This window comes from Ahaetulla prasina, chromosome 2 (genome assembly GCF_028640845.1).
Source record: "Ahaetulla prasina isolate Xishuangbanna chromosome 2, ASM2864084v1, whole genome shotgun sequence".
In the NCBI taxonomy this organism is placed as follows: Eukaryota; Metazoa; Chordata; class Lepidosauria; order Squamata; family Colubridae; genus Ahaetulla; species Ahaetulla prasina.
In genome coordinates, this window is record NC_080540.1 from 114,255,754 (window position 1) to 114,283,436 (window position 27,683).

Genomic DNA, 27,683 nt, shown 5'->3' on the forward strand with positions numbered 1-27,683 from the left:
ATAAAAGGTATGGGGATAAGAGAGACTAAAAACAGGACCACATTTACTGCTCTATTTCAAAAGTCATATTGCATTGCTTGAAAATAAATAAAATAAGAGTATTAAAATAAAGTATTGCTTGACTTAAAGGTTTTTCATTAATAAAATGAAAAGACATTGAAGGAAAACAACTAGAAACTTGAACCAGCTGTTCCCACACGAAAGGATAGAGATTGTGAAACGTTATAACAGAGCACTCTACCCTTTTGTCCCCGTTCTGGATCTACGGGCGGTGTCGCAAAAAAAAAAAAAAGCTGGCGGAAGCCTGGCACGCTTGGCCTCGCCCCCCTCCCCCCACCACGATTTCAACTGGAATCGTTCCGAAGGAGATCGGACGAGCGGCAGCCGGGCAAAGGCGCATGCGTCTTTTTCAGGCTTGGGCGGCCAAGTAGATGTCTGCGCCGTTCGAAGAGCGGAGCGGGCTTGTGCCCTGCTCCACTCCCTGGGGACGCTGGTATCAAACCTTGGAAGAGGTCTTCGTTGAGGTGAACGTGCCGCAAGGGACCCGCGCGCGGGATGTGGAATGCAGCCTGAAGAGCCGGCACTTGGCTTTGACCGTAGCGGGGAAGGAGATGCTCAAGGTACCTTTGCAAAACAGGAGAGAGAGATGCAACTTCGGTTTAGTCCTCATGGGGGAGGGGAGGACATGGGGGGGGGCGTAGCACAGACTCAGTGCTGCGTGGTCTCCTATTGAGTTTTGCTTAATGCTTCCACTATGCCAGGGTCTCCAACTTTGGCAACTTTAAGCCTGGTGGACTTCAATTCCCAGAATCCCCCAGCCAGCTTTGCTGGCTGGGGAATTCTGGGAGTTGAAGTTCGCCAGGCTTAAAGTTGCCAAGGTTGGAGACCCCAACACGATGCTAAACATTTTTGGCAGGGCGGGGGGAGGTGTGTGGGTGTGGGTGTTCGGGTCAGTTTATTTATTTTATTTTTTCTTTAAGCATATATAAGATAACAGATAAAAGTATAAATGTGATTATGAATACATAAATGGATACGAATAAAAAGGGACATTAGGACAAGAGACGGTAGGCATGTTAATGCGCACAATCTTGACTCCTGGTGACTGCCTGGATAATGCCCTGCAGTTTTGTTGCCACCAATTCGGAAGTGATTTGCCAATAAATTGCTTTTATTGTCATTTTATCATTTCCCCTAGAAACTAGGAATCCGTGAGTCCTGCCTTAAGCACGAAGCTAACTGGGTGACTTTGAACCGGTCACTCACTCTCAGCCCTAGAAAGCAGGCAATGACAAGCCATGTCTGAAAACCTTGCCAAGAAAACTGCAGGGGAAGTATCTCAAGGGAAACTTGTGGACTGGTCACATTGATTAGTTAAAAAAAAATAATCTAAGAAAACAGTTTATATGGATCTTTAACAGTAACAGAGTTGAAAGGGACCTAGAAGGTCATCTAGTCCAACCCCCTACTCACGCAGGAGAATTCTATAGAATACACAGGAGAATATGTAGAATTCTGGCTTAATTGCCCCACTCTCATTTTGAGTACTGCATATAAAAGCTTCTGGATCGCCTATCATAGGCAGGCAATTCAGATTTCTAGTCTACCGTTGACAAAAAAAGCCAACAGTAAAGCCAAGAATACACTTAGAAGTATAAATAATATTTATGCTGTATAATCTTTTTAGATGCCAGTCTGTCTTGACAAGCTGATTAAAATGTAACATTTGTGCTAATAGGTAGTCCTTGGAGATACCAATTGGGATTGGCATCTGTTATTGAATAAAGCAGTTGTTAAAATGTCATATGAATGCTTTGTTCAGTTGACCAAAATCTCAGCATTTCTGGTTGCATTGTTAAATGACCTTGTAGGATGTTAAACAGATACAGTATGAGGTAGGGAACAGGTCTGCTTTGGGGTTGGGGGAGGCCTTGCACAGACTACAAGTGAGTCTCTTTCTGCTTATGAGATGAAATTCCTCCCTGCCAAAATTCAGAAAAGATTCTCATCACCCAAGTAAAGGGACGCTGTGCAGCTTGCACTGGGTTTCCTAGGGCTTCCTTCAAGCACCCCAACCACCTTGTGCTCCTTACTTTACATTATTGCTTCTCAACTCAGAAGCTGAAATTTTTTTTTTAACTTCCAAACTCCTGTATTTCCCCTCTCTAATACATTTGTGTTTTTTTAATCTTTTTTTATTCATAAACATTCTGAATAAAGTGTATTGTCAGGGTATATTATTTACAAAAGAAAAACAAAGAAAAGGCATTGAAAAATATTAACACATATATTGGTAACAGTAGTTACAGAGTAATTTGGCTAAACTTTTCTCTATATTGGCTTATTTATAATTCTGTTAAATATATTGGCATATTTATAGTTATAAACCATCTTTATCTTTAATTCATACGTAGCAATAATCTTCCTTCATCTAATTTCTACCTCTTATCTCTAACCACTCATAAAATCTATTCCATATCAAGTAATATTCTGTGTCATCCTTGTCTTTTATTTTTAAAGTCAGTCTGTCCATCTCAGCACAGTCTAACATTTTCCGAATTATATCCTCATCTGGTGAAGTATGCTCATTTTTCTAGTATTTTGCAAATCAGGAAGCTGAAAATCTTGCATGCTGCAATCCAACTAGGCACAAAGCTGAAATTCTTCAGAAGAAAGTCCTTTCAGCCGGCCCAGACACAAGTGAGAGTCCTCTTGGCAGGTGATGGCAGATTGTAACCTTCTCTGCTGGCTTCCCCAGTGAATTTCTGGAAAAACCAGTGAAGAAGATTGCAAATGGTGATCCCACAATTGTGGGGCACTTAGAAACTGATCATAAATGTAACTTAATCATTTCTTTCTCCTTTCCAAAAGGGATCTAATTTGGAATTAAAACTTCCCATTTTAGCAGGATAGAGTTCAAATGAAAGAAAAAACAAATGGTCATAATTAAGCTTGGAATTTTGGTACATTAGAATCTTCAATCTTTAATCGTCAATTAAAATAGCCAAATCAGTTAAAAATGTGGCCTCCTCTTATTCTATAATTGTACTGTTAAGCAATCTGATCTTTTCATGATCTACTAAATCTAATATTTATTCAGCAAAGTTTACAAAATTATATGCAAAACTATAGTATTTCTGTAGCCAATTTGTGACAAATATTATAAATCTATAATATTTGCTTTTGAAACTGGGCTCCTATATTTTTATTTTTATTTTCCAGGGTAATCTATTTGACTCTACAATAGCTGATGAAGCAACCTGGACGCTAGGTACGATCTGTGCTTCAGAAAACTTTACACAACAATTGTTTCATTGTGGACTTTCTTTCTACTAGCTTGGATTTTTTAATTATTATTTTTTTTAAAAAATCACATGGTATATGATATTGTTTTATAAGGACATGGGAGATGTGATTTTGCTACCATTTTTCCCTTTTGGCAAAATCACAGATCTGTGTCTCACTTATTTTGGCCATGTCATGTGAGGGAATTCACTAGCGAAAGCAATTACGCTGGGAAGAGTTAGTGATAAAGCAAAGCAAGGTGCCACAGAACACGGTGTCTTGACACTATCAAAGCTGACACCAACCAGAACATAGAAAATAGAGAGATCTGGTCCATAGAATCACCAAGAGTCAGACACAACTGAATGGATATCATCATTGTTTTCTTTTTTAAAATAAAAGGAAAGCTTCTTAAAGCTGAGAGACCTGCATAAACTACCATTCTCATATTCTGGTTTGTTAATAGAAATGGATGTGAAAATGAGTCTGCTGATTTCCATGTAAATACTTCAGCTACCTTGAGTTCAGATTTTTTCTAATTTGGTGGATCATTGAAGAAAAAGATAGGGATGTGACAAGACAGCACTAATCTCTTTAAAGTTTTAAAGGTTTATTGTAATGTCAGAACATGGATAGATGGAAGAAAAAGAGAAATAGGAAAGGTTCATATCCATGATGTGTACATATTATATACAAAGATTGACAGAATGCAATGATTAATATTTTGTTAATCCAGTATATGAAAAAAAAAGTTTTTATGGACGTCCTAATTTAGAAGAGTTTGAAGGTTACTCAAAAGCTACATTGCATTCAGAACATGGGAGAATGGAAAAGTTCTTCCCCATGTTGCACTGACCATCTTGGAAATTCATGAAGCATCTTGCTGATTTCTAACAACCTGTCTGGTTTTTTAGCTGTAAAGGAAAATAGGACTTGCAACAAGCAGTTGTATTAAGTTAATCTCAGTTTGAATATCACTAGATCTTGTCCCTTCACTCTGGAAAACAAATGTCTACAAAATTTGTGTTGTACTTCCTTATAGTTCAAAATATGAGCATTTATTATGGTTATATGCCATCAAATCAGTGCTGAATCTTAGGGATCAAATAGATTTTCTCCAGGATAATTTGTCCCCAACTTTGTCTTCTAACAGTGTACTCTTGGTTCTATAATTTAGTCCATCCACCTAATCCACCTCTTCTTGCAAATAATTGTGAATAAATCCAATGTTTTTTGTTTGAAAAGAGGATCAGAAATTGATACGAATCACCTTGACAAAAACCAACCGTGATGCTGGAAACTGTTGGCGTTCCCTGATGAAGAATGAGTATGCTGCTGATCCCTGGGTTCAAGACCAAATGCAAAGGAAGCTTACATTAGAAAGGTTCCAGAGAGAGGCAAGTCAATAGATGTTTGTTTGTTTATCTATTGAATTTATATTGCCGCCTATTCGCCCATGGCAACTCAATATTACCAAATTGCAAAACAATGGTGGCCCAGTGGTTAGAATGCAGTATTGCAAACTCTGCCCACAGCCAAGAGTTCAATCCTGACTGGTTCAAGCTTGACTCAGACTTCTATTCTTCTAAGATCAGTAAAATGAGGACCCAGATTGTGGGGGGCAATATACTTACACTTGTAAACCCCTCAAAGAGTGCTGTACAGTATTATGAAGCAGTAGATAAGTCTAAGTGCTATTGCTAAGTGCTATTTTCATTTAAAATATTGTTTCATAGAGAAGGCATTATAAACAAACAAAAATATATTTACAGATCATCTATATCAGAAAATAATATCATATATATCATATACTATTATCTGAAGTTCTATACCCTGTTTTCCCCAAATAAGACATCCCCTGATAAGCCCAGTCAAAAGCCCAGCTTTTGATCGCATGGCAGTAAGGCCAAGCAGTTATTTCAGGGTTCAAAAAATATAAGACAGGGTCTTATTTTCGGGGAAACATGGTATTAATTTACCAGGTTCAAGATTCATGGAGTGTACTTTAAATACCGTATTTTTCGGAGTATAAGCACATTTCTCCTCCCCCCCCAAAAAAGTGGGTGGAAATGTTTGTGCATCTTATACAGCGAATATTGTGGCGGAGGAGGGAAGCATGATTGGTGCAACGCCGATCAGCTGTTCTAGAATGGACCACGATGGTGGCGAACGGGCCGTGGCAAAAGGCGGCCATGGTGAATGGGCTGCAGTGGCTAATGGACCTTAGCGAATGGGCCGTGGCAAATGGATCAGATGAATACCAGATCGATGCTGGGAGGCAGAGGCAGATTTTTTTTTCTTGTTTTCCTCCCCAAAAGCTAGATGCGTCTTATAGTCTGGAGCATCTTATAGTTCAAAAAATACGGTACATTCTGACATTTAATTTGGCTTTCAAATGTATTAATGTTCCTAGAACACAGCTGGTTGTTTTTATATGTAGCTTTATTTAAAAATGAGGGGAGGATGGAAGAAATAGAAGGGGCATTTGCATAGGTGCAGGATATAAATATTATGAAATAAAAATTATATACAGGCAATTTAAGATTATTTGTGTTCTTCAAGTGCTAATACAGTAAATAGAAAATGTTAAAAAGAGTACATAACAGAATTCTGTGTACTCTTAGTTTGAAATATATCCCAGTAGACGTATTCAGCAAGAATATAAATAAAATGCTATGTCTTCTCTTGCAGAACCCTGGATTTGATTTCAGTGGAGCAGAAATTTCTGGAAATTATACCAAAGGAGGGCCAGACTTTTCTAGTCTTGAAAGATAGTGTGTTGGCTATATTTCCTCCAGTTCAACTATATTTCCTCCAGTTTCTCCAAAATGACAAAGCATTAAGCTTCAGAAGAGCTTACTGGTTTTTTTGGACAGTTTTAAACCACAAAATAATGACTTACCAGAATTGCACTTAATGCAATTAAAAATAAACATTTCATGCATACTCAGAGCAATATTATTTGTATGATGACAGTTTTGTGCAAGGTTAACAGCATAAAGTTGCAGTTGCTACACTTTAAATTGTTAATTGATATGCGAGTAATATTTTTCTTGAAAGTCTGTGATCTGGCTTATTTGGCAAAGCAGAGAAGTAAAAAAAACATTACTACCTAAACGCTATAAACACATTTTGAAGGCTAAACAGATTTGCCATCCTGAAAATTTGTACTAAACCAGCTTCAACACTATTTCACATAGAAGAGTCATTAAAACTAGTAATGTTAAAATCTGGTATAATTAATACCTTCCATAATTTTGTGCCAAACTGTACTGTCAGTCAAACCATAACATGCAATATGTATCCTTGGGTAAAGCCATTTAGCGTTCATAAATTTATCCCTGACATTCTTTATAAGAATAGGAGTTCCAGTGTGTATATTCTCTTAATAAAATTCAGAAAACCATTTTAGCCACTTTAAAAGAACGATTGCATGCCAAGGAAGATTTTACACTTTTGTTGTTTCGACTATGGGCACCTTTATGTTATATATCAAAGTGGCTGGAACACTTGAAAAAATAATTAAAGCGTGTGAACTTTTTCATGTTTTTTAAAAAAAATTCTGCTTAATCTGACACTTATATTTTTCTGCAGCCTAAGATGTGATTTATAGTCAGGCATGTAACACTTTTGTTAAAAGATCTGGGTTGAATCCTGTGATGTGCCTTTCCTGGACTATTCAAAAAGCTTCCTTTTGCATCCCAAATTGGCTCCAGCATGTTAGAGTTTATGGAACCAGTGGCAGGACAAAACAAAACAATGAGCTTAATTATCGAGTGACTGGAAATCCATTTGGACAACATGGCACATATCTTTTGTTTATATATGCAAGAAGAAAGTACATACATCATATGTAATTAAAAATTCTAATAGTTGCACCACATTTTGCTTTATGCATGTATATACTCATCCATTTAACAGAATGAGAGTTAATTGTAGTCTGATTCACTCCCTAACCATGTGTGCCATATCTATAATTTTTGTATCTTTATGCTTAGACATGTTTAGTTATCTATAGTAAAGTAAAGTAGTAATTTTCATGTTTAAAAAAGATTTAAACTATCTCAGTTTGTTCTATAGTATGTTTTAATTGTACATTTCCAGGGAATGCCAAGTGTTTTGTCTGCCAAGAATTCAAGGCTGCTATTTCAGCTATTAAGATGCCACAAGGAGAATTTGTATTGTTTATACAAATTGAGGAAATGGAATCAATAAAATTGATTTTGTATGCCTAAGGCAGCCGTGAAATACAAAGCGTGAGAAAAGAAAAAAATACATTAAGCCCAAATAACATTCTCACAAATAATTATCAGTAATACCGTGTTTCCCCGAAAATAAGACCTTGTCTTATATTTTTTTTGAACCCTGAAATAAGTGCTTGGCCTTATTTTCGGGGAAGTCTTATTATTTTTGGGCGCGTGGAGCAAGATGGGGCTCCTCTTGCAGTCTTACCTGATATCCAGCTCTGCATTTAAATATTTTCAGGGAAGGCTTATTATGGGGGGAGGTTTATTTTAATGCATGCCCTGATTGGGCTTAGTATCAGAGGATGTCTTATTTTTGGGGAAACAGGGTACTTATCCAAGGATGTTGGAAACAAATATTTTGACAAGGCAATGATCTTCAAATCATGATGTGCTCACTGGAAAGAAAAGTTTGAAGGTTTTTGAATGATCTTTTCAATCCCTAGATGAATGTTGTTGAAGATCTGCAAAAAATCTCAAAACATGCAGCCAATGGAGACCAAATATTGTTGAGCTGGAAGAAATCTACAAAGGGGTGTGGGAAAAATTCCACAAGAAATTCTTAGCTGGCTACAGGAAACCTGAAAGCTGTTATTTATGCCATAGGTGTAATTTTTTAAACTCGTATGCCATCTGATTCTACAATGACTATTGAGTGTAGTCAGTATCCAGACTTCTGCATTTGCCCTATTTTACATTTTTTTTGAATCTCTAAACAATTGTGATTATGCGTTCAAATTTGCAGGAAAATTGTATTCACTGAAATGTACTACTTGAACAGGGGAGTTTAAATCCTTGAACACAGTTGTACGTGGTTTTATCGTTCTCTACAGGTAGGGTTCCAAATTGGTGCTCTTAATTAAATGCCTTAAATCTAGGCTAATATCATCTGCGGACTTCAAGATATATTTTTTATTATTGGCCACAGTGGCCCAGATGACTGGAAGCAGAAATCCAAAACATCTAATCACCATTGGTGCAGTATTGCAGGCTAACAGTCCACAGCCAGGAGTTTAATCCTAACCAGCTCAAGGTTGATTCAGCTTTCCGTTTTACTGATCTTCCGAGTTCAGTAAAATGAGGACCCAGATTGTTTGGGGCAATATGCTGACGTCGTAAAATGCTCAGAGCATGTGTAAAGCAATATGGAACAGAATATAATTGAATGCTATTGCTATCCATAATCTAGGACTGGAGTAACTGAATTCACACAACACCCATTTCCAAATCCAAGTTAGTTGATCTATTTTAGAGCCAAGGTAAGTTCCCGGAAGCCCATCTGTAGTGGAATCAATTCTATTAGGCTGCAGAAATTACTTTTTCTGAAAGTTTTTCTTTCTGCTTTCTGAAAGCAATCGCTGAGAGAGCATCAAAGGTGTGCTACAATGATTGCTAGCAAAGTGTGTTCCAGGTATGTGTCTGATCCGGCATAACCAGGTCTTGTAAACACAGGCTACATATCTCAACATATAGCCTTGTTTAAAGCACAATAAATATTAACACATTTTGGAAAATATTTTTCTTTAAGCGAGTTACTTTCACAATCCAAGGCCATCAAATCAATTCAAGCAATTCCATTTCAATGTGTTTTATTGAAAGGTACTCTTGTTGCTTATAGGCATAATAGGACATTTTGATAACGAGTTTGTTCCTTTTTGACATTGTAAACATCTTATTGAACATTGTTCAGTTTCAATCTTCAAATACTAAAGGCATATAAGATACAAATTCAATTTAATAACATCCATAAAAATGATAGTTTGAGTAAACTTCCCATCAGTTTTGTTCTGAAGAGCAGCTTGCAATGAGGTAGAAGTAAATGGTTTGTCCAAATGCTGGGTTAAACCAAAAACAAGTCTTCAGATTTCTGTAATTGTAGTAAGTCTCCTAAATTTGTTACTTTGATTCTAAAGACAAGCCAGCCAGCTTTAAGTGAGCCATTAGGACAATGTGAAATTACATCAATGGTATATGTGCTAAAATTAAAAAGATAAGAATTGTTGCATTATCTTTCCAGTTTTTCTTGTGGCAATTTAAACAACCAGTAAAATTCCCATAAAATAACTTAGGGAGAATACTAAATTGAACACAACTACAAACAGATATTGCAAAAAGTGATTAATTAAAAAGAACCAAAGTCCAAAAGCTATTGAACATGTTGACAGTTGATTTAACAGATCATTGCTGGGTAGCAACTGTTGCTTCCTTAGGCTTTTAACATTCAAGAAATTGCAATGCACAATTTGTGCTGGTTTAGCCATCTCATTTCAATCAACTGATAATTATAAATAGAATGAGCAAAATAGTAGTTTAATCCTGCCTAGCTTTTAGCATCAGCTCCCAAAGTTCTTCCTAATAAAATTCACTCTAACTTTGGGCTGAACAAAGCAGTACACACTATGGTATGGTAGAATACATAAATTGGAAAGATAATTAAAACTGTTTAAAGTAACATAACGCTAAATTCTATGGTTTGAAATTATTTAACACATTTACTGAAAACTTGGTGGTAATCCAAAATCAGAGACACACTTCCCAAAATACATGCTTAATATAAACATAGAACTTTTTATGGTTCTAATAGCAACCCATAAAAAAAGTTTAATCCAAACCAGGAAAGTGCAGTAAAATTAAGCTTCAGTTTGCAGTGAAATGCTGAGGTCTTGAATTATGCTTAATTTGCCCCACCAATTTTGGTACATGCAAGCAGAACTAAAGACTGAGGTGAAACAGTTGGAGAAATTTAAAATGTTAATTCTATTTTTAGGCATTGCCCACATTCTCAGCTGGTGCCTTGACTTGCATTCTTCAAACAGCTTTAATTTCCACAGTGACCTTCCAACTTCTTTCAAATATACTTGGCTACAATCTGAACTGTAATGATACTTGCTAAAAATGTATTCTTTATGTTAATACACTGTAAATACAGACCTCTAAATTTGGCTCTTGAACTGAGTATGATCTAGGACCAACATATCTTTAATCCAGTTGCCAACCTCTAATGTAAATCAAGGTTTAAAGCAGAGATGGGGAACTATGACTCTCTTATGATTTGTGGACTTAAACTCCCAAAATTCCTGAGGCAGCCATGCTCATAAAGGGGCCGTAGTTCCCCACTTCTGGTTTAAAGGAATTATCTAATTTTGGATTGATTTGCAATTTTATGTTATAGTTTCTCAATCATTACCATTGCCATGAATTAGATGTCGTAACTTTCTTTCCCTTAGTAATGTTCCTACTCTCACTTGAAAATACATGCATATCTATTTTACTAGTTTAGTTTTACTAGGTTTACTAGTTTTACTAGTTTAGTGATGGTTATATTCATTTTCATTTTCTACCACCATTTAGTTCAGAAGTGCAGAATTAAGGGTCAAGCTTGACTCATGTTTTCACATTTCCATAGGGCAGATCAAAACAAAAGCAGCTGACTTGTTTGTAATTTAGCCCCAAACGTTTTATAAAAAAAAGTCTTCAGTTTTGTTAAGAACCTTGAGAAAATTAAGAGTCTTGTGGCAACACACTATATTGTTGTATAGTTCAAAACTTTAAAAAATGTGGTTGGAGTTTGATATTCATGAAATCAGACTTTCCATAAGTCAGAAGAATCCAAGAAATTCTGTTTCAGCACCAGAAAGCTTATATCCTTGTTGATTAAACGTATGTTGCCAGACAATGTCCCATCCTCTCTTCTTTACAATTACCACTAAATGAAAAAGAAATTTGAAAATTATTGTGACATAAAATACACTGATGCAAATATGGGGTAAATTAGCATTGTTTAAAAGTAATGCATTCTAAAAGAACAAACAGGAATAACTCTTTTGAAGATTCCAATTTTTTACTATTCCATTTTTATTTTCTTAAACAAAACTATGTTTATATTACAGGTAGTCCTCTATGCAACAGTTCATTTAGTGACCGTTAGAAGTTACGACACTGAAACAAGTAACTTATGAACATTTTTTACACAGCTGTTGTATCATCCCCTGATCACATGGTCAAAATTTAGATGCTTGAAAACTGACTCATATTTATGACAGTTGCAGCATCCCAGTGTCATATGATCACCTTTTGCGACCTTCAGACAAGCAAAGTCAATGGGGAAGCCAGATTCACTTAACAATCATGTTATTAACAATTATACTGATGCGCTTAACTGTGGCAAGACAGTTTGTAAAATGGGCAAAATACATGTAACAACTGTCTCACTTAGCAACAGAAATTTGGGGCCCAGTTGTGGTCGCAAGTCAAGGACTACTTGTACTGCAATCTTTGCTGACTGCACTGTCATGGATGGTAATAACCCTATCAGCAAGGCATTGCTGGAATGAAAGTTTAAATTATCTGAAAGGATCCTGGTTTTGCAAAGGTGAACTCTCTATTCTCCCATTAATTAAGGTCTTTAAGATTACAAGTAATCCTCACTTGCTGACCACAACTGGGGGATCAGCAAATCGGTCACTAAGCAACTCAGTCATAAATTGAAACATCACAACTCACTTACAAAATTAGTTTCAACTAGACTTGCAAGCTTCCAAAGCGCTTCTCTATTGACTTTGTCAGAGGCTGGCTATGAAGCAAAAGACAATAACATGCCTGTGGGATGCAGTGACCATTGTAAAATGTGTCCCAGTGCTAAGCACCTGAATCACAATCATATGACCACTGGGATGGTGTGATGGCAAGTTCAAAGACCAACCAAACAGTCAGTAAGGGGGGACTCTATGTATGAAAGTACATTTATATGCATACAAACCAGTGGTGAAATGTAAAATTTGTTACTACCGGTTCTGTGGGCATTGCTTGGTGGTGGTGGTGGGTTATGTGATTGGGTGGGCGTGGCCAACTTTTTATTTTTTATTTTAAAAGCATTTTTTCTACAACTTCTTCGGCTGAAACAACTGTGACAATGATAAGTTGAAGGAACTAAAGTTAAGTTTTTCAGCACCTTTGTAACTTTGAACAGTAGCTAAACAAGGCAGTTAATAAGCAAGAACTACCAGTATACTGAAGCACATTAGGAAACTTGAAAATATAGAACAGACACTAGATTTCAATAGGCTTTCAACATGTTTTCCTTATAAATACCTTAGAGATTATTTTTTTCTGAACAATATATATACATATAGATATTTGTATTCATACAAAGTTATATCTTCCAGATTCCTAAAAAGATTGCTTACACTTTTACACTATTTTTATTTCAACTCAAGAATTCAGAATAGTTAAAAATTCTATCTATCTAAATTTTTTGGGGGTAGCTTTTAAATTATACCTATGACACAGAGTCAAAAACACATTTAGAAAGTTCACCTTTTTAGGGACCAGTTTCTGGGATTGTGGGAAGATGGGCAATTCTGTAATAACTGTGTTTCAGTTGCCGGGCTGTGCGACCAGACACAATCCATTTTAGCTTTTGTCCACTTGGCTTAGAACATTTGCTTGAGGAATATTCTGAGAGACACTTTGATACAAGTTCTTTCCAAAAGGAAAATTCTCTACTATTTATCTATAGGGAAAAAAAATGGGAAATTAAAAACCAATCAGTACCGCTCATGAGCAACCAATGCATATCAATGGTGATCAGATAACACATAATAACTGACACATTTTCATTTAACATCTGAGTTTAAAAATGCTTATTTAACACATAACTGTAAGAAGATTTAGGTTGTCAAGATTTATTTACTATAAAGCCCTGGAGATATAAATACGAGGTTAAAAACGGATTTATTGCCGGAAAATACTCCAAAATGCAAGCAGGTTTACAATTAATTAGTATCTGTCATAAAAAAAAATTATGTGCAAGATGTTTTAGGTAAATAATTAAAAAAAGAATTCTAGAATGAAGGTTCAGTAGAAAAATGTTATGAGGGACAAAAAAATTACCGTACTGTACGCAATATATCGGTGTCTAGGGAAAAATGTAAAACAAAACAGTATGTTTTCAAATAAATTTCTCAACAATGAGACTTTAGTGTTAAAGTTACTGATCTACAATGAAATACAGTTATACATCAGAGAAAAAATAGTTAAAATGTATGATGTATCAATGTATTCATACACACATACGCCAATGGTGGCTTTCTACCAGTTTGCTCCGGTTCGGGCTAACCGGGTAATGGTGGCGGTGGGAGACTCAGCCCACCCGTCATCATGGATGCTCTGCGCATGCACAGAAGATTCTGTGCATGTGCAGAAGCGCAGCATGCAAGCGAAGCAAGTACACATACTTGCACGCTCCCAGTTCTGAACCGGTAGCGAAGATAAATGGAACCCACTATTGACACACATACGTAAAATTTGATTCATTTGCAAATATAGTCCATAAAATAAAACTGAAAAGGTTCTCTCTCTCTCATGCTTTCACCAAATGTACCTCTAATAGTTAAAAACATAGGTATCTCCTTCCAAAAGATGTAAAGATTTAAATACACTCATAAGAAGGAATTATATTTTTTTTATTTAATTTTGTCATAACAATATACACAATCATCACACAAAAAGATTATATAATATGTAAACATATATATGATGAGAAACAAGGAAATATAAGCATATATATATATAGGGAAAGAAACAATAGGACAGGAACGGTAGGTACATTTATGCTCTTATGCACGCCCCTTAAAGTCCTCTTAGGAATGGGGTGAGGTCAACAGTGGATAGATTTTGGTTAAAGCTTTTGGGGTTATGAGAAGAGACCACAGAGTCGGGTAATGCATTCCAAGCATAGATAATTCTGTTACAGAAATCATATTTTCTGCAATCCAAATTGCAGCGGTTGACATTAAGTTTAAATCTATTGGTAGCTCTTGTATTATTGCAGTTGAGACTGAAGTAGTCATTAACAGGAAGGACATTACAATGGATGATTCTATGAGCTAAACCCAGGTCCTTTATTTATTTAAATATTTAAATAACTTCAATCCAAATTAAGAATTTAAAATTCATGAGGAAAACACTTCCGGTATCCGGCGGCAACGGACATCTGGAGGTGCCTCTCCTGCCTCCAGTGTCCGAATCCGGCCGCCTCCGAGGCCCTTAGGGGCCAGGTGTTCCGAAAAGGACACCTGCCGCACGGACGGCTCGCCAGGGGTCTCCCAGCCGATATACAGGACTGGGGGGACCGATGCTGGCGCGTCCTAGGCTCGGAGGGGTTCGGAGGCCTCAGGCCGCGGCCATTATTTTGGTCGTCGCCTGGGCCGCTGTGCCCGGTGACACCGGGGCTTTGGATTTATAATTGCAGCAGCCTGGTGGCGAACAGGGAACGGAGAAGAATTGAGGAAGGGAGAAGGGAAGGAGATATCGGCAAATGTGAGTGGAGTGCTCCGGAGTGCGGGGGTTTCTCCCCTGCGACTGGAAGGAGCACGAATCACTTTGGAGAGAGGAGAACTTAAAATAACAAGATTACCGGTTTTGTGGAGCTCTGGAGAGAAGAGGTGATGGAGAAATTTAGGAGGGAGGGTTTGAGGCCCCTCCTCTGGGGAACAATGGTGGCGCCCAGCTTCCGCCTTCACTATGAGAATCTTGATGACATCACTTCCTTCGGCTTCCTGGTTGACTAACTGTACTCTGGACTCGTTGCTCCTGTGAGTGCCCCTGGTGGATCCGGAGGAAATTACAAGGATACTGTGCTTGCCTGAGGATTTTAAAAATTTTTTAAATGGCAAAGGTCAGAGACCAACTGCTGGAGAAATGGAGAGAATTTTGGAAAAGTTATCTAATATGGACAAGAAACTGGATGAAATAAGAGCAGAAATTGTGACTATCCAAAAGGATTTTAAAGGACACTCAACAAGTCTCAGCAGAAAACAAGCAGAAAGTGGAAGGTCTGAGGGTGAGATGCGGCAGTGCAGAAAAGAGAGGAGACGACAGGCAATGCTGTGCTTGGACTACAGATGGATAAAATGTCTTATTTCCTTAGGTTTCAAAATCTGGAAGAAGTGGACCAAGAAGACTTGAGAGATGTTGTGACTAAACTGTTGGGAGAATTTCTTGGGAGAGGTGTTGACTTTATGAATTGGGATGTGGATCGAGTTTATAGAGTTAATTCAAAATATGCACGCACGCATGCAGTTCCTAGAGAGGTTCATGTCAAATTTGTGAGAAGAGAGACGAGAGATGAAATTCTTAGAAAACATAGGAGTGGGGCACTGACTTATAGGGGCAGGGAGATAGCCATTCTGAGGCAGATTGGAAATACGTGAAATGAGAAAGAAATATTACTTTTTGTCAAGCAAATTGTACCAGAAGGGAGTAGGCTTCAGATGGCTGATGCCAGAGGGATTGATGATTTTCCGGGAGGGCATTACGAAAAAAATTAGTACAATTGCGGAGGCTGCGGCCTACGTGGAGGAACACAAAGCCCTCCTGGAATTAGATGACCCAGGAGTTGAAGAAGGGGAGGTTATAGACCATGGGGCGGAGGCGGCTGCCGCTGTTGCGGCCCTGGAGTTGGGTCAGGCTGAACCCAGAGTTCTGAGATCCAAAACTAGGAAGTGACAATGATATTTGGTATTGTGTTGGTTTTCCTTATTCTCCTTTGTATGATATTCTGATTATTCTTGACCCTTCTTTATTGCGTATGTAAGATTGATAAACTTAGCTACTTCGTATCACCTGCTTGCCATATGGCTGTTGTATGTGTTTAAAATTTTGAGTAAAATTCTTATCTTGTATAAGAAAAATGAAAATTTACCATACCTGATATGTATTTGTATAAACCTTTTTTGACCAATAAAAACTTTTTGGAAAAAAGAAAAAAAAAAAAAAAAAAAAAAAAAGAATTTAAAATTCATAATATTTTTAATTGTGCCCAGAAACGTGAACTTGCCAGTGTGTTTTCTACAATTAAATCCACTCAATTCTTTCATTGCAGAAGAGTGAATAATCTGAACTTTCCATAGAAAAATATATGATCAGTTATATGACCAGTTTTAAGACTTGAAGTGTTCTCCATTTGGTCTTTAGGAAATACAGGCCTTCAAAGCCCTGACATATTTTATATTATCATTTAAGACTTCATTTTTTTAAAAAAAGAGTTTTTTATACCATAATCTAAAAATTAATGAATTTATATATAAAACCAAGTGGGTCAAATAAAGTAAAATCCATGAACATACACAGGTTAATATGTGATCTGGAAAATAATGATTGTCTAGTGTTATATTAGACCACCAAATGGGGCTAATTCAACAAATCATGACTAATCTATGAATTAGCCTTGAACCTCACCATATCTCCACAAAAAGGTTTCTAAATTTATAAGCTGTAAAAGTTTTCATTCACAACATTCCTACTCAGCTGGCCTTCACCATTGTCCAAATATCAGCACCCTTAATCCAGAACTGTTTTCTAGTGTCACGTTTGCCCTTTAACTACCATTCTGCTGAGCACTAAGGGACTTTCTGGTTGGAACTCTATGCCAGCTACTTTATTCCATTTTAACAAGTAATTAAACAATGAAATCTGCTGAAATGCACTATTTGCTATGACAAAGATTAAGCCACACAAGTTATTTTAATGTTTAAATGCAAAATAATCATTGTTAAAGATATTTGGAAGAGATTGAAACTGTGACTCCAAACATATACTTGAGATACCTTCAAAAAATATGTTTCCCAGAACCGTCAGCAAGGATTCTCCTGAAAATTATTCTGTTTCTCTTGGCAATTAGTCTTCCTCTAACCAAACTAAACCAAACATTTTTAGACGAAAGCAGCCCTTGGTTGATATTTAAGAAGGCAGTCATCATATTTCCAAGTTAATAAAGTTAGAAGTAAATATCAAAAAGATATTTAATTATGACCTACCTTGGAATGTATTCGGAGACACTGTATTATTTCAACCAATTCTGGTACTTTCTCCTCTTCAGCTTCTAGAGCCATTATTGAAAGTGCCAATACTGAAGGCTAGTGGAAAATAAAATAATTAAGATCAATCAAATACATTAAGCTTTTGCAAAACTGAATTGATCATTAATTAATCATAATCCATACCTTTGCTTTTGAAAGAATAAGTCTGCAGTGGCAGGCCTTTAGTTGGGCTTCAAGTCTCTCTAATTTAAGATTATCGTTCCTGTATAAAAGAAAGCTTAATTTGTTGATTTTCAATATTTTTATATAAGGATTAGCACAAAGTAAAAAATAAACTGAGTACGTAGAAGATATGAAAAACTAAGTCATAAATCAAATGCACATTACCTAATATTTGACAACACAGCTCTAAATTCTCAAATTATTAAAAAAAATCATTTAAATACAACTATATTTCACTCACACCATATTTAAAAACAGTAACTAACAGTAATTCAGGCCTAGATTACATTCAGCTACAGAAGAGTATTTTTGATAGATAAATCATAAACTCTTATTCAGAAACTTGCTCTGAGTAGAGAGTGAGTAACTACAGAGGATTAGCAAAATTGAATATCGATTGTCCTTTATTTTCTGCTTTCATTCGGTTCCTCCATGCAGTTCTTGTACTAATTGTGAATTGCAAATGCACACCTGGATTATTTTAAAAAGGGATTTTTGGATATTTACCACACTTTGCTAACACATAGAATATTTTCTCTCCATAAATTTGTCTTTGGTCTAAAGGAATTGACACTTCCAAATTGGTCCAGGAAAGGACACTTACCTTTCACAGTTGATGCTGTCACGCAGAATTGAACAATAAAGTTGCAGAAACTGGAAGGCAGTTGTTGCTTTTACTTTTCCATGTAGCTTCTCTAAAAGAATTCCCTCCATTCTCATTAGGTCACTAACAGTAAACCTATACTGACTTATTCGGATTAAGTCAGTAGCTAGTGGAATATTACTCTCTTCTTCCATGACTTTCACAGCCAAGTAAAAGCAGCTTAAGCCAACACAGCCCAAGTGTTTTGGCTGCACCTAGGAGAAGAAAAGACTTTCAGTTGAAGCTACAATATACTTAGTTTATATACACACTGCAAACCTACAAATTAAATATTATGTAAGTCAATTGGACTTTTGACCTAAAAATGTTAAGATTGGGCTACCTGTTTTCTACTATGTTATATTTTAAACTTTTAGTGTGTTTATTTACAAGAAAATAAGAATTCTCAGTGTGGAACCACTTTGGTACGATGCGATTAATTTGTCTATTGTTCAGAAAAGTAAGCTTTCATGTCTTGCTGTTCAACATCAATCAAGCACCTATCATTGTACATTATCACTCAAAGCAATTCAGTTCAGTATAATGGCCAGAAATTTACCAAAAGGAAAAACAACAACACTCTGGTACTGTTAATAAGACTGGCAAGGAAAAGGTTTACATAATCATAGTAGGTTCCCTTGTTGGTCCTTATTAAACATCCTGAAAAGTCCAAATGCAATTGATATTTGTAATGATATTAAACCATACTAGCTGCTATAAGTGCTGCTGTAAATATTCCACCTATGAGCGATTTATCTACAATATTCAGCTAAAAATAAGTGTTGATTCCAGTTAATAAGATTTACATAGCAAAACTGCATGTTAGGATTACAGACTAATACTGTAGTGATAAAATATTCTTTGGCAGCTGAAACCAAATTAGCAGCAATCTCTGAAGTCTAAATAGAAATAAACTGGCTTATACCGTAACTTCATAATCTAAAAACCTACCTTCATTTTTGATAAAAAACGATCTAAGTAATTCACGGCAAGAGAAAACGTCTCTGTGCAAAAGCCGAAGAATTGAATCAAACTAAGCAGGTCTTTCACTTCAAAATCCCGCAACCTTGCTGTCATCCGGAGCCCATTATCATGTGCTGATTCAATTATTCGCAAGCCAGAGAGCTTTGGCTGATATCTTAATTCCTGCTCAAGCAACTCATTGAGCTGCACTAGTAACTCAGTCCCATTTGTTGCAAACGTATCAATCATCTGAAATACAAAACTTAGAATAAGCAAAACACTTAGAGAAGTTTGTTTGCTTTTGCCACTTTTCAGCAAAGCTGCAGAGACCCTGCTGCACGTCTATTCTTTAACCACATATGTAACATTTGCAGAAGTAACACAAAATGCACAAGCAAAAAGCAGCTTAACAAGAAGGGGGAAATGAGCAGAAATGGTCAGATTAATTATATAGAGTATATAAACCGAGCCTCTGAAGAGGTTTAAAAATACAAATATGAATTAAAGTTATAACAGAGCCATTGTATCCACAGTGCTGTTTTTCATATGATCCCACCTTCATTATATTTCTATTTTTTTTAATTTTTAGAAAGTGAAACATTTAAACTATAATTCTATAAATGGCCTATAATTTAACCTTTTAAGACACTGTGAAGAGCAGCAGGCACAATAGGATGAAGTCCAGTATTTATTTACCAGTCCATTAATTCTGTATTAGTTAAAGAGCACTGCTGTGAACATTATCCTGACTCCCCGCTCTAGGAAGTCCCTTGCTTTCTCCCAGTAGGAAAAGATTAACCATAATTTATTAGAGGATCCTTGCATAATAAATCTGTTAAATTAGCCTGTCACTATCTAGCAGCTTCTAGAAGCCTTGGACTTGACTGAGCTGCCAAGCGGCTAAATGGGCGTATGGTTGGGAGACGCCGAGTTAAGTGCGACCAAGTTTAACCAAATGAATGTATCAAGTAACATCTTAATAACATTCTCTAGCACAGCTGGCTTTATCTCACTCACTTTCCTTTCGGGAATCCTTATTTGGAAAATATAGGAAACCTTTCACTCCTGGTTCTCTCTTCCCCCCCCTTTGTATTATTTCAGAGACATAATATAAAGTTGATAGACATAGGAATTATTATGCTTAAAGTAGCCCCTGTCAAGTTATCTCTATTAACGATACCAAGTTCATCAAAGACATGTCTGGACTTGCTCTCTCGACCCATACGGCACGCTGACAAGCCACTCGCCAGTAGGAGCGAGTTACTGTACGGTGAAATAAATAGCCCAGCTCCCAGAATTCCAGTCTCTTACCTTTATCCTAAGAAAAATACAGGCGGTCGGAGCGTCTTCAGATAATCCAAGTCGAAAGGAAGAATAAACTATGGACTTTTAAAAAATAAATATATAAATAGCTACTTCCAGATTTAAAAAAAATAAATTAGCCTTTTATTTATTTTACAAAAGCACAGAACTAGAGTGGATGCCTGCAGCTTTGAGGAGGGGGGAGTAAATCACGTGAAGGTTCCCCACCTCTTTCAGCTCCGATGAAATCTAGATTCTACAGGCATTACTTCTGCTTACGCTAAATTCCGCCCCGGCTTTTATAGAAAAAAATGAGAATTCTTCTGATTGGCTATTGTCTTAATCTAGTAGACCAATCAGAGCCTCTCAGCCCGCAATTTGCTCCAATCGGGAACTGAAAAACTATATGGAGCTGGAAAATTGCGCGTCTGTTGTGCCTCTTAATGTCTTCGTTCGTTTCTAGTACCGCGATCGTCGGCTTTCCGTTGAGTTTGTGAGGAAGAGAAAGAGAGTTAACTTTTGTTTCAGCTTAAGGTAGATCTGTATATGTTTCTCTAGAGGCAAGCCTAGGAAAGGAAACCCCACCCCACAAGTCCTCTTTATCCGTCGGAGTACGACTGAGTGAATGAAAAAAATTACACAACCACAGTGTCACAGGTGATATTTACTCAGGCGTTCATTGAGACCAGACAATCGGCAAATTGCTATGTTGATCATTCCAACCTCTACTGTATGAAAGTAATAGAATCGCTCTATATTACAGGCTTGTCATAAATAATACCAGGCAGTCGCAACCTGTGTTCTCTTTGCTGACGATGTCAAACTATTTAACACCACTGATAATACATCTATCATTCAAAAAGACCTTGATCATCTAACCGCTTGGTCTAAAACTTGGCAACTCCAAATCTCAACCAGAAAATGCTCAGTCTTACATATAGGAAAAAAGAACCCAAACACTAAGTACTCGCTTGATGGACATCACAGATGACCCCCATCCCGTTAAAGACCTTGGAGTTTTCATGTCAAATGATCTCAGTGCCAAAGCCCATTGCAACTACATAGCAAAAAAGGCTCTAAGAGTTGTAAACCTAATCTTGAAAATCTTCTTTTCCAAAAACACTACACTACTAACCAGAGCATATAAAACATTTGCTAGACCAATTCTAGAATACAGCTCACCTGTTTGGAACCCTCACCATATCTCTGACATCAATACAATTGAACGTGTCCAGAAATATTTTACAAGAAGAGTTCTCCATTCCTCTGTAAACAACAAAATATCTTATCCCACTAGACTTGAAATCCTGGGCTTGGAAAACTTGGAACTCCGTCGCCTTCAACAAGACCTAAGTTTAACTCATAGAATCATCTATTGTAATGTCCTTCCTGTCAAAGACTACTTCAGCTTTAATTGCAATAATACAAGAGCAACCAATAGATTTAAACTTAATGTCAACCGCTTTAATCTAGATTGCAGAAAATATGACTTCTGTAACAGAATCATCAGTGCTTGGAATACTTTACCTGACTCTGTGGTCTCTTCTCATAATCCTAAAAGCTTTAACCAAAAACTTTCTACTATTGACCTCACCCCATTCCTAAGAGGACCATAAGGGGCGTGCATAAGCGCACAAACGTGCCTACCGTTCCTGTCCTATTGTTTTTCTTTTCTTCTTCATTCATATATATATATATGAATATATATATATATATATATGTATATGCTTATACCTTTATATACTATATAACCTTTCTTTATGATAGTTACATATATTGTTGTGACAAAATAAATAAATAAATAAATAAATAAATAAATCTGTGCCCATCTGTAATAGATAGCAATACATTGTTTGCACAAGACTTGAGCAGGTGACACTATTTAAGAACTTGCATCACATGGTTAAGCTCTCAGTTGAAAATGCATCATAAATTGCTGCCTTGGGGGAAGGTAATAGGTGATCGAATCACCGAAATAGTTTGTCAGCTGGCTTGATTTATGCATTACATTAAACCATGAAATTGACTTTTTGGAAAGGTGTTGGTTTAGTATGGAATATAAACTCGGCAACATCATATTTTGTTGCCAATTCCAGGACTGTTGGCTGAGTTTTTTAAAAAGGCCTAAGAACAATTTTTTTGTACAAAATAATTGACTATAGCTTTTCTAGAACAGGAGCTGGAAAGGATATAAGGAATAAAGAGTACCTACACCCTGCAAATAAGTCTGCAATCAGTAATGTTTACTCACAGATAAATGACATACAGTATGCTTTGATCGATGACTTGATTAGGTGCCATCAAATATTTTTTGATTCCTAAAAAACACAAGGATAGATTTTTCTCCCCGACCATTTTTCCCTAACATGGTCTTTTCAGGTATTCCAACAGTGTAATCATTACCACTTTTTATTTTATTTATTTATTTATTTTGTCACAACAGTATATATAAGCATAAGCATGAAAGTAACTATATAATATATAAACATATATATAAGCATAAGAATGTAATTGAATCCATCCACTGTAATTGAATCCATCCACTGTAATTGAATCCATCCACTTTGCTAATGGTTGTCCTTCTTTCCATCTTTCTCAGCATTAAAGTTTTCTCTAGAGGGCTAGGTTTTTGTATAATGTGTCTGAGTTAGAATATTTTTTTAAAAAAAAAGTCAGTTTGTTCTAGTACTTAAAGTATCAGGCTGAAAAGCAGGAGACCATGAATTCAAGTGTCATCTTAGCCATAATACCAGTGAGGTGACCTTGAGTCCTTCACTCTTTCTTCTCAGCTGAACCTTCCTCACAAGATTGTTGTTGAGATAATAGGAGAAGGAAGATGTGTTGGATATGTTTGTTGCCTTGAGTTATTTGTTAAAATAAAAGTGGGAGATAAATATAAACTTACGGGACTGCCTACTGTTACCACATGCCTCCCACCGACCTGTGCGCTCTCACAGAGAGGGTCTTCTCAGGGTGCCGTCCGCCAGGCAGTGTCGGCTGGCGGCCCCCAGGGGAAGGGCCTTCTCTGTGGGAGCACCTACTTTCTGGAACGAACTTCCCCCCAGTTTACGCCAATTACCTGACCTTCGGACCTTTCGCCGGGAACTGAAAACTTATTTATTCATTCAAGCGGGACTGGCCTGATTTTTTTAATTGCTAAATTTTTAAATTTTTTAAATTTTAAATTTTAATTATATTTTATTGGGTATTTTATATGGTCAATTTGGACGGTTTTAATTTCGGCCTTTATGGAATAAGTTTTTTAATTGTTATTTTAGGGTGTATATAAATTGTTTTAATGCAGGCTGTACACCGCCCTGAGTCCTTCGGGAGAAGGGCGGTATAAAAGTTTAATTAATTAATTAAATAAATAAATAATAAATACATAAGACAAAAAGACAAAAAGGACAAATATAAAAAGTGGAAAGAGGGGCAAATAACTAAGGCAGAATATCAGCAAATAGCCCGAGCCTGTAAAGATGAAGTGAGGAAAGCTAAGGCTCACAATGAACAAAGGCTAGCGACAAAAGTAAAAATTAACAAAAAAAACTTCTTCCAACATGTTAAAAACAAGAAAAAAGTCAAGGAAACAATTGGCCCATTGCTGGGAGAAAGTGGCAAGAAGATGACAAGCAACAGGGAGAAAGCAGATCTACTTAACTCATATTTTGCATCTGTCTTTACACAAAAGGAAAAAACAATCCAACCTATCAAAAACAGCACTACAAAAAACAGATTAGAAACACAAGTTAAAATAGGCAAGAAAATGGTAAGTGAACACCTGTCTACCCTAGACGAGTTCAAATCACCAGGACTGGATGGATTACACCCCAAGGTTCTGAAGGAACTGGCAGACGTGATCTCAGAACCACTGAACTATATCTTTCAAAGATCCTGGAGCACAGGGGAGCTGCCAGAGGACTGGAAAAGAGCTGATGTAGTTCCCATCTTCAAAAAAGGAAAAAAAACAGATCCAGGAAACTACAGACCTATCAGTCTGACCTCAATACCGGGGAAGATTCTGGAAAAGATAATCAAGCAACGAATCACCAAACACCTAGAAGCAAAGAAAGTAATAACCAAAAGCCAACATGGGTTTGTCAAAAACAGATCATGCCAGACTAATCTTATCGCATTCTTTGACAAAATGACAAAATTAGTAGACCAGAGGAATGCTGTCGATATAATTTACTTGGACTTCAGTAAAGCATTTGATAAAGTAGACCATAACCTACTACTAGATGAAGTAGAAAAATGTTGGTTGTAACTGGCTGACCAACCGCACTCAACGTGTAGTCCTCAACGGAACTACATCCACATGGAGGGAAGTATGCAGTGGAGTACCCCAAGGCTCTGTTTTAGGCCCAGTACTCTTCAACATCTTCATTTATGACTTGGACGAGGGGATAGATGGGGAACTCATCAAATTTGCAGATGACACCAAGCTGGCAGGAATAGCCAACACTCCAGAAGATAAGCTCAAGTTACAGAAAGATCTTGACAGACTTGAACATTGGGCGCTATCTAACAAAATGAAATTCAACAGTGAAAAAAGTAAGGTTCTACATTTAGGCCAAAAAAACAAAATGCACCAGTACCGTGTGGTACCTTGCTCAATAGTAGTACCTGTGAGAGGGATCTTGGAGTCCTAGTGGATAACCATTTAGATATGAGCCAGCAGTGTGCAGCAGCTGTTAAAAAAGCCAACACAGTTCTGGGCTGCATAAACAGAGGGATAGAATCAAGATCACGTGAAGTGTTAATACCACTTTATAATGCCTTGGTAAGGCCACACTTGGAATATTGCATCCAGTTTTGGTCGCCACGATGTAAAAAAGATGTTGAGACTCTAGAAAGAGTGCAGAGAAGAGCAACAAAGATGATTAGGGGACTGGAGGATAAAATATACGAAGAACGGTTGCAGGAACTGGGTATGTCTAGTTTAACAAAAAGAAGGACTAGGGGAGACATGATAGCTGTGTTCCAATATCTCAGGGGCTGCCACAAAGAAGAGATGGGCCGGGCTGTTCTCCAAAGCACCTGAGGGTAAAACAAGAAGCAATGGGTGGAAACTGATCAAAGAAAGAAGCAACTTAGAACTAAGGAGAAATTTCCTGACAGTTAGAACAATTAATAAGTGGAACGACTTGCCTTCAGAAGTTGTGAATGCTCCAACACTGGAAATTTTTAAGAAAATGTTGGATAACCATCTGACTGAGATGGTGTAGGGTTTCCTGCCTGGGCAGGGGGTTGGACTAGAAGGCCTCCAAGATCCCTTCCAACTCTGATGTTATGTTATGTTATAAATGAATAAATTTGACCCCGATCTAATGAAAACTCTGGATTTTGTTCAATGATCCATTGGCTTGTTTTCTTGGTTGTCCATAATGTTTCAAGAGTTTTATCCAAAATAAAAGTTCAAAAGCATCAATATTCTTTCTATGCTGCTTCCTCAAACTCTAATTTTTGCTTCCATAGATTGTCATAGGGAATACCATGTCTTGCACAGTTTTCATTTTTGTAGGTATAGACATATCATGACATTTGAATATATTTAACAAGGCCTTCAGAACTGCTCTATCAAGTTTAATGTGTGACACATTTCTTCACTTGCCAGTGGTTAATCTAAAAAGTAGAAGTGATATATCACTTTGCTATCTTTATACTTGTGGTGATGAGTTTGGTGTTCTTTATATTTCAATTTCGTTTCATTTTTTTCTTTTTGCTCTTTGACTTTCGTTACTAGAGGTTGGAGATCTGTTGTATTTTTCGCTATCAGAATACTGTCATCAGCATAGCACAGGTTATTGAAGTTTCTTCCTCCAATTTTAAAACCACACATCTTCTCCCAAACCAGCTTCTCTTAATATATATTCAGCATATAGATTGAATTAATAAGGGGAGACTATAATCTTGTCACACTGCTTTGCCAGTCTGGACCCAGTCTCTTTTGCCATGGTCTGTTTATACTGTAGCTTCCTTATCTGTATATAAGATGAGAACAATGCAATACTTAAGGATTCATATTTTTCAGAGCAAATTCCACAGCTTAACTTACTCAACATGGTTAAAGGCCTTGCTACAATCAATGAAGAATATAGTGACTTATTTTGATATTCTTTGGCTTTTTTAATTATTCATCATGCATCAGTAGTAATTTCTTATGTTCCTCAACCTTTGTGTCGGAATGGTCAAAAATTTGGCACTCCAAATCTCAACCAACAAATGCTCTGTCATACACATTGGCAGAAAGAATCAGAACACAAAATACAAGCTAGGTGGACATGACCTTGTAGATGACCATCTCTCTGTCAAAGACCTTGGAGTTCTCATTCAAATGATCTAAGTGCCAAAGCCCACTGCAGCTACATCGCCAAAAAGGCATTAAGAGTTGTAAAGCTAATCTTGCTAGCTTCTTCTCCGGTAAGATTACACTACTAACCAGAGCATACAAAACATTTGCTAGACCAATTCTCGAATACAGCTCATCTGTCTGGATTCCACACTGCATATTGGACATTAATACAATTGAGCGTGTCCAGAAATATTTCACAAGAAGAGTCCTCCACTCCTCTGATCGCAACAAAATGCCTTATGCCACAAGACTTGAAATTGTGGGTTTAGAAAATTTAGAACTACGCCGCTTTCAGTATGACCTGAGCTTAGCTCATAAAATCATCTGCTACAATGTCCTTCCTATCAACGACTACTTCAGCTTCAACTACAACAATACACGAGTACACAATATATTCAAACTTAAAGTGAACCGCTCCAATCTCGACCGTAGAAAATACGACTTCAGTAACAGAGTTGTTAATGCCTGGAATGCACTACCAGACTCCGTGGTCTCATCCCCAAATCTTTAACTCAAAACTGTCTACTGTTGACCTCACCCCATTCCTAAGATGTCTGTAAGGGGTGTGCATAAGAGCACCACCATGCCTACCGTTCCCGTCCTTATGTTCCCTTTAGTTGTATTCATTTTATGTTTTCAATTTATGCTTATATATATTATCTAATATGTATTTCATGAAATAAATAAATAAATAAATAAAACCTTTTCTAAAGTCAGTTTGAGCATCTGGCATCTCTTTCCATGTACAGTAAGATTAGAACTTCCTTCAAAGATCTTTTGAAATATGTTCTTGTTCTTCAATTTCTTTCCATCTTTCAGGGTTTTTGCAGGTGTTATAATGCTGCTTC

At 36.8% G+C, this 27,683-nt stretch overlaps 2 protein-coding genes across 3 annotated transcripts; one reads left to right on the forward strand and one right to left on the reverse strand.

The window, feature by feature from the left end:
• The first annotated feature begins 338 nt into the window (after positions 1 to 338).
• Positions 339 to 7,349, forward strand: NUDCD2 (NudC domain containing 2). Its single transcript, XM_058170152.1, has 4 exons — positions 339 to 620; positions 3,223 to 3,271; positions 4,531 to 4,682; positions 5,977 to 7,349. The coding sequence occupies exons 1-4, from the start codon at positions 432 to 434 to the stop codon at positions 6,058 to 6,060; spliced, it is 474 nt and encodes a 157-aa protein (XP_058026135.1). The 5' UTR covers positions 339 to 431; the 3' UTR covers positions 6,061 to 7,349.
• Positions 7,350 to 8,060: 711 nt separating this feature from the next.
• CCNG1 (cyclin G1) lies at positions 8,061 to 20,734 on the reverse strand. 2 transcript variants are annotated; one of them, XM_058170150.1, is made up of 7 exons: positions 20,490 to 20,734; positions 19,167 to 19,427; positions 18,177 to 18,430; positions 17,534 to 17,612; positions 17,348 to 17,446; positions 12,846 to 13,041; positions 8,061 to 11,235 (listed from the first exon to the last, which is right to left on the reverse strand). In XM_058170150.1, the coding sequence occupies exons 2-6, from the start codon at positions 19,425 to 19,427 to the stop codon at positions 12,850 to 12,852; spliced, it is 885 nt and encodes a 294-aa protein (XP_058026133.1). In that variant the 5' UTR covers positions 20,490 to 20,734; the 3' UTR covers positions 8,061 to 11,235; positions 12,846 to 12,849. The 2 variants fall into 2 exon arrangements, with proteins under 2 accessions (XP_058026133.1, XP_058026134.1); XM_058170151.1 differs by lacking the exon at positions 20,490 to 20,734 and adding an exon at positions 19,875 to 20,343.
• Positions 20,735 to 27,683: the final 6,949 nt, after the last annotated feature.

Bases quoted from the DNA above. Each gene is read 5' to 3' on its own strand.
- NUDCD2 (XM_058170152.1), top strand. From the start codon at position 432: ATGTCTGCGCCGTTCGAAGAGCGGAGCGGGCTTGTGCCCTGCTCCACT. The intron at 621-3,222 runs GTACCTTTGCAA...TTTATTTTCCAG, and splicing joins CGGGGAAGGAGATGCTCAAG to GGTAATCTATTTGACTCTAC. The intron at 3,272-4,530 runs GTACGATCTGTG...TTGTTTGAAAAG, and splicing joins TGAAGCAACCTGGACGCTAG to AGGATCAGAAATTGATACGA.
- CCNG1 (XM_058170150.1), bottom strand. From the start codon at position 19,427: ATGATTGATACGTTTGCAACAAATGGGACTGAGTTACTAGTGCAGCTC. The intron at 18,431-19,166 runs GTAGGTTTTTAG...TTCTTCTCCTAG, and splicing joins GTTTTTTATCAAAAATGAAG to GTGCAGCCAAAACACTTGGG. The intron at 17,447-17,533 runs GTATGGATTATG...ATTTTCCACTAG, and splicing joins TTATTCTTTCAAAAGCAAAG to CCTTCAGTATTGGCACTTTC.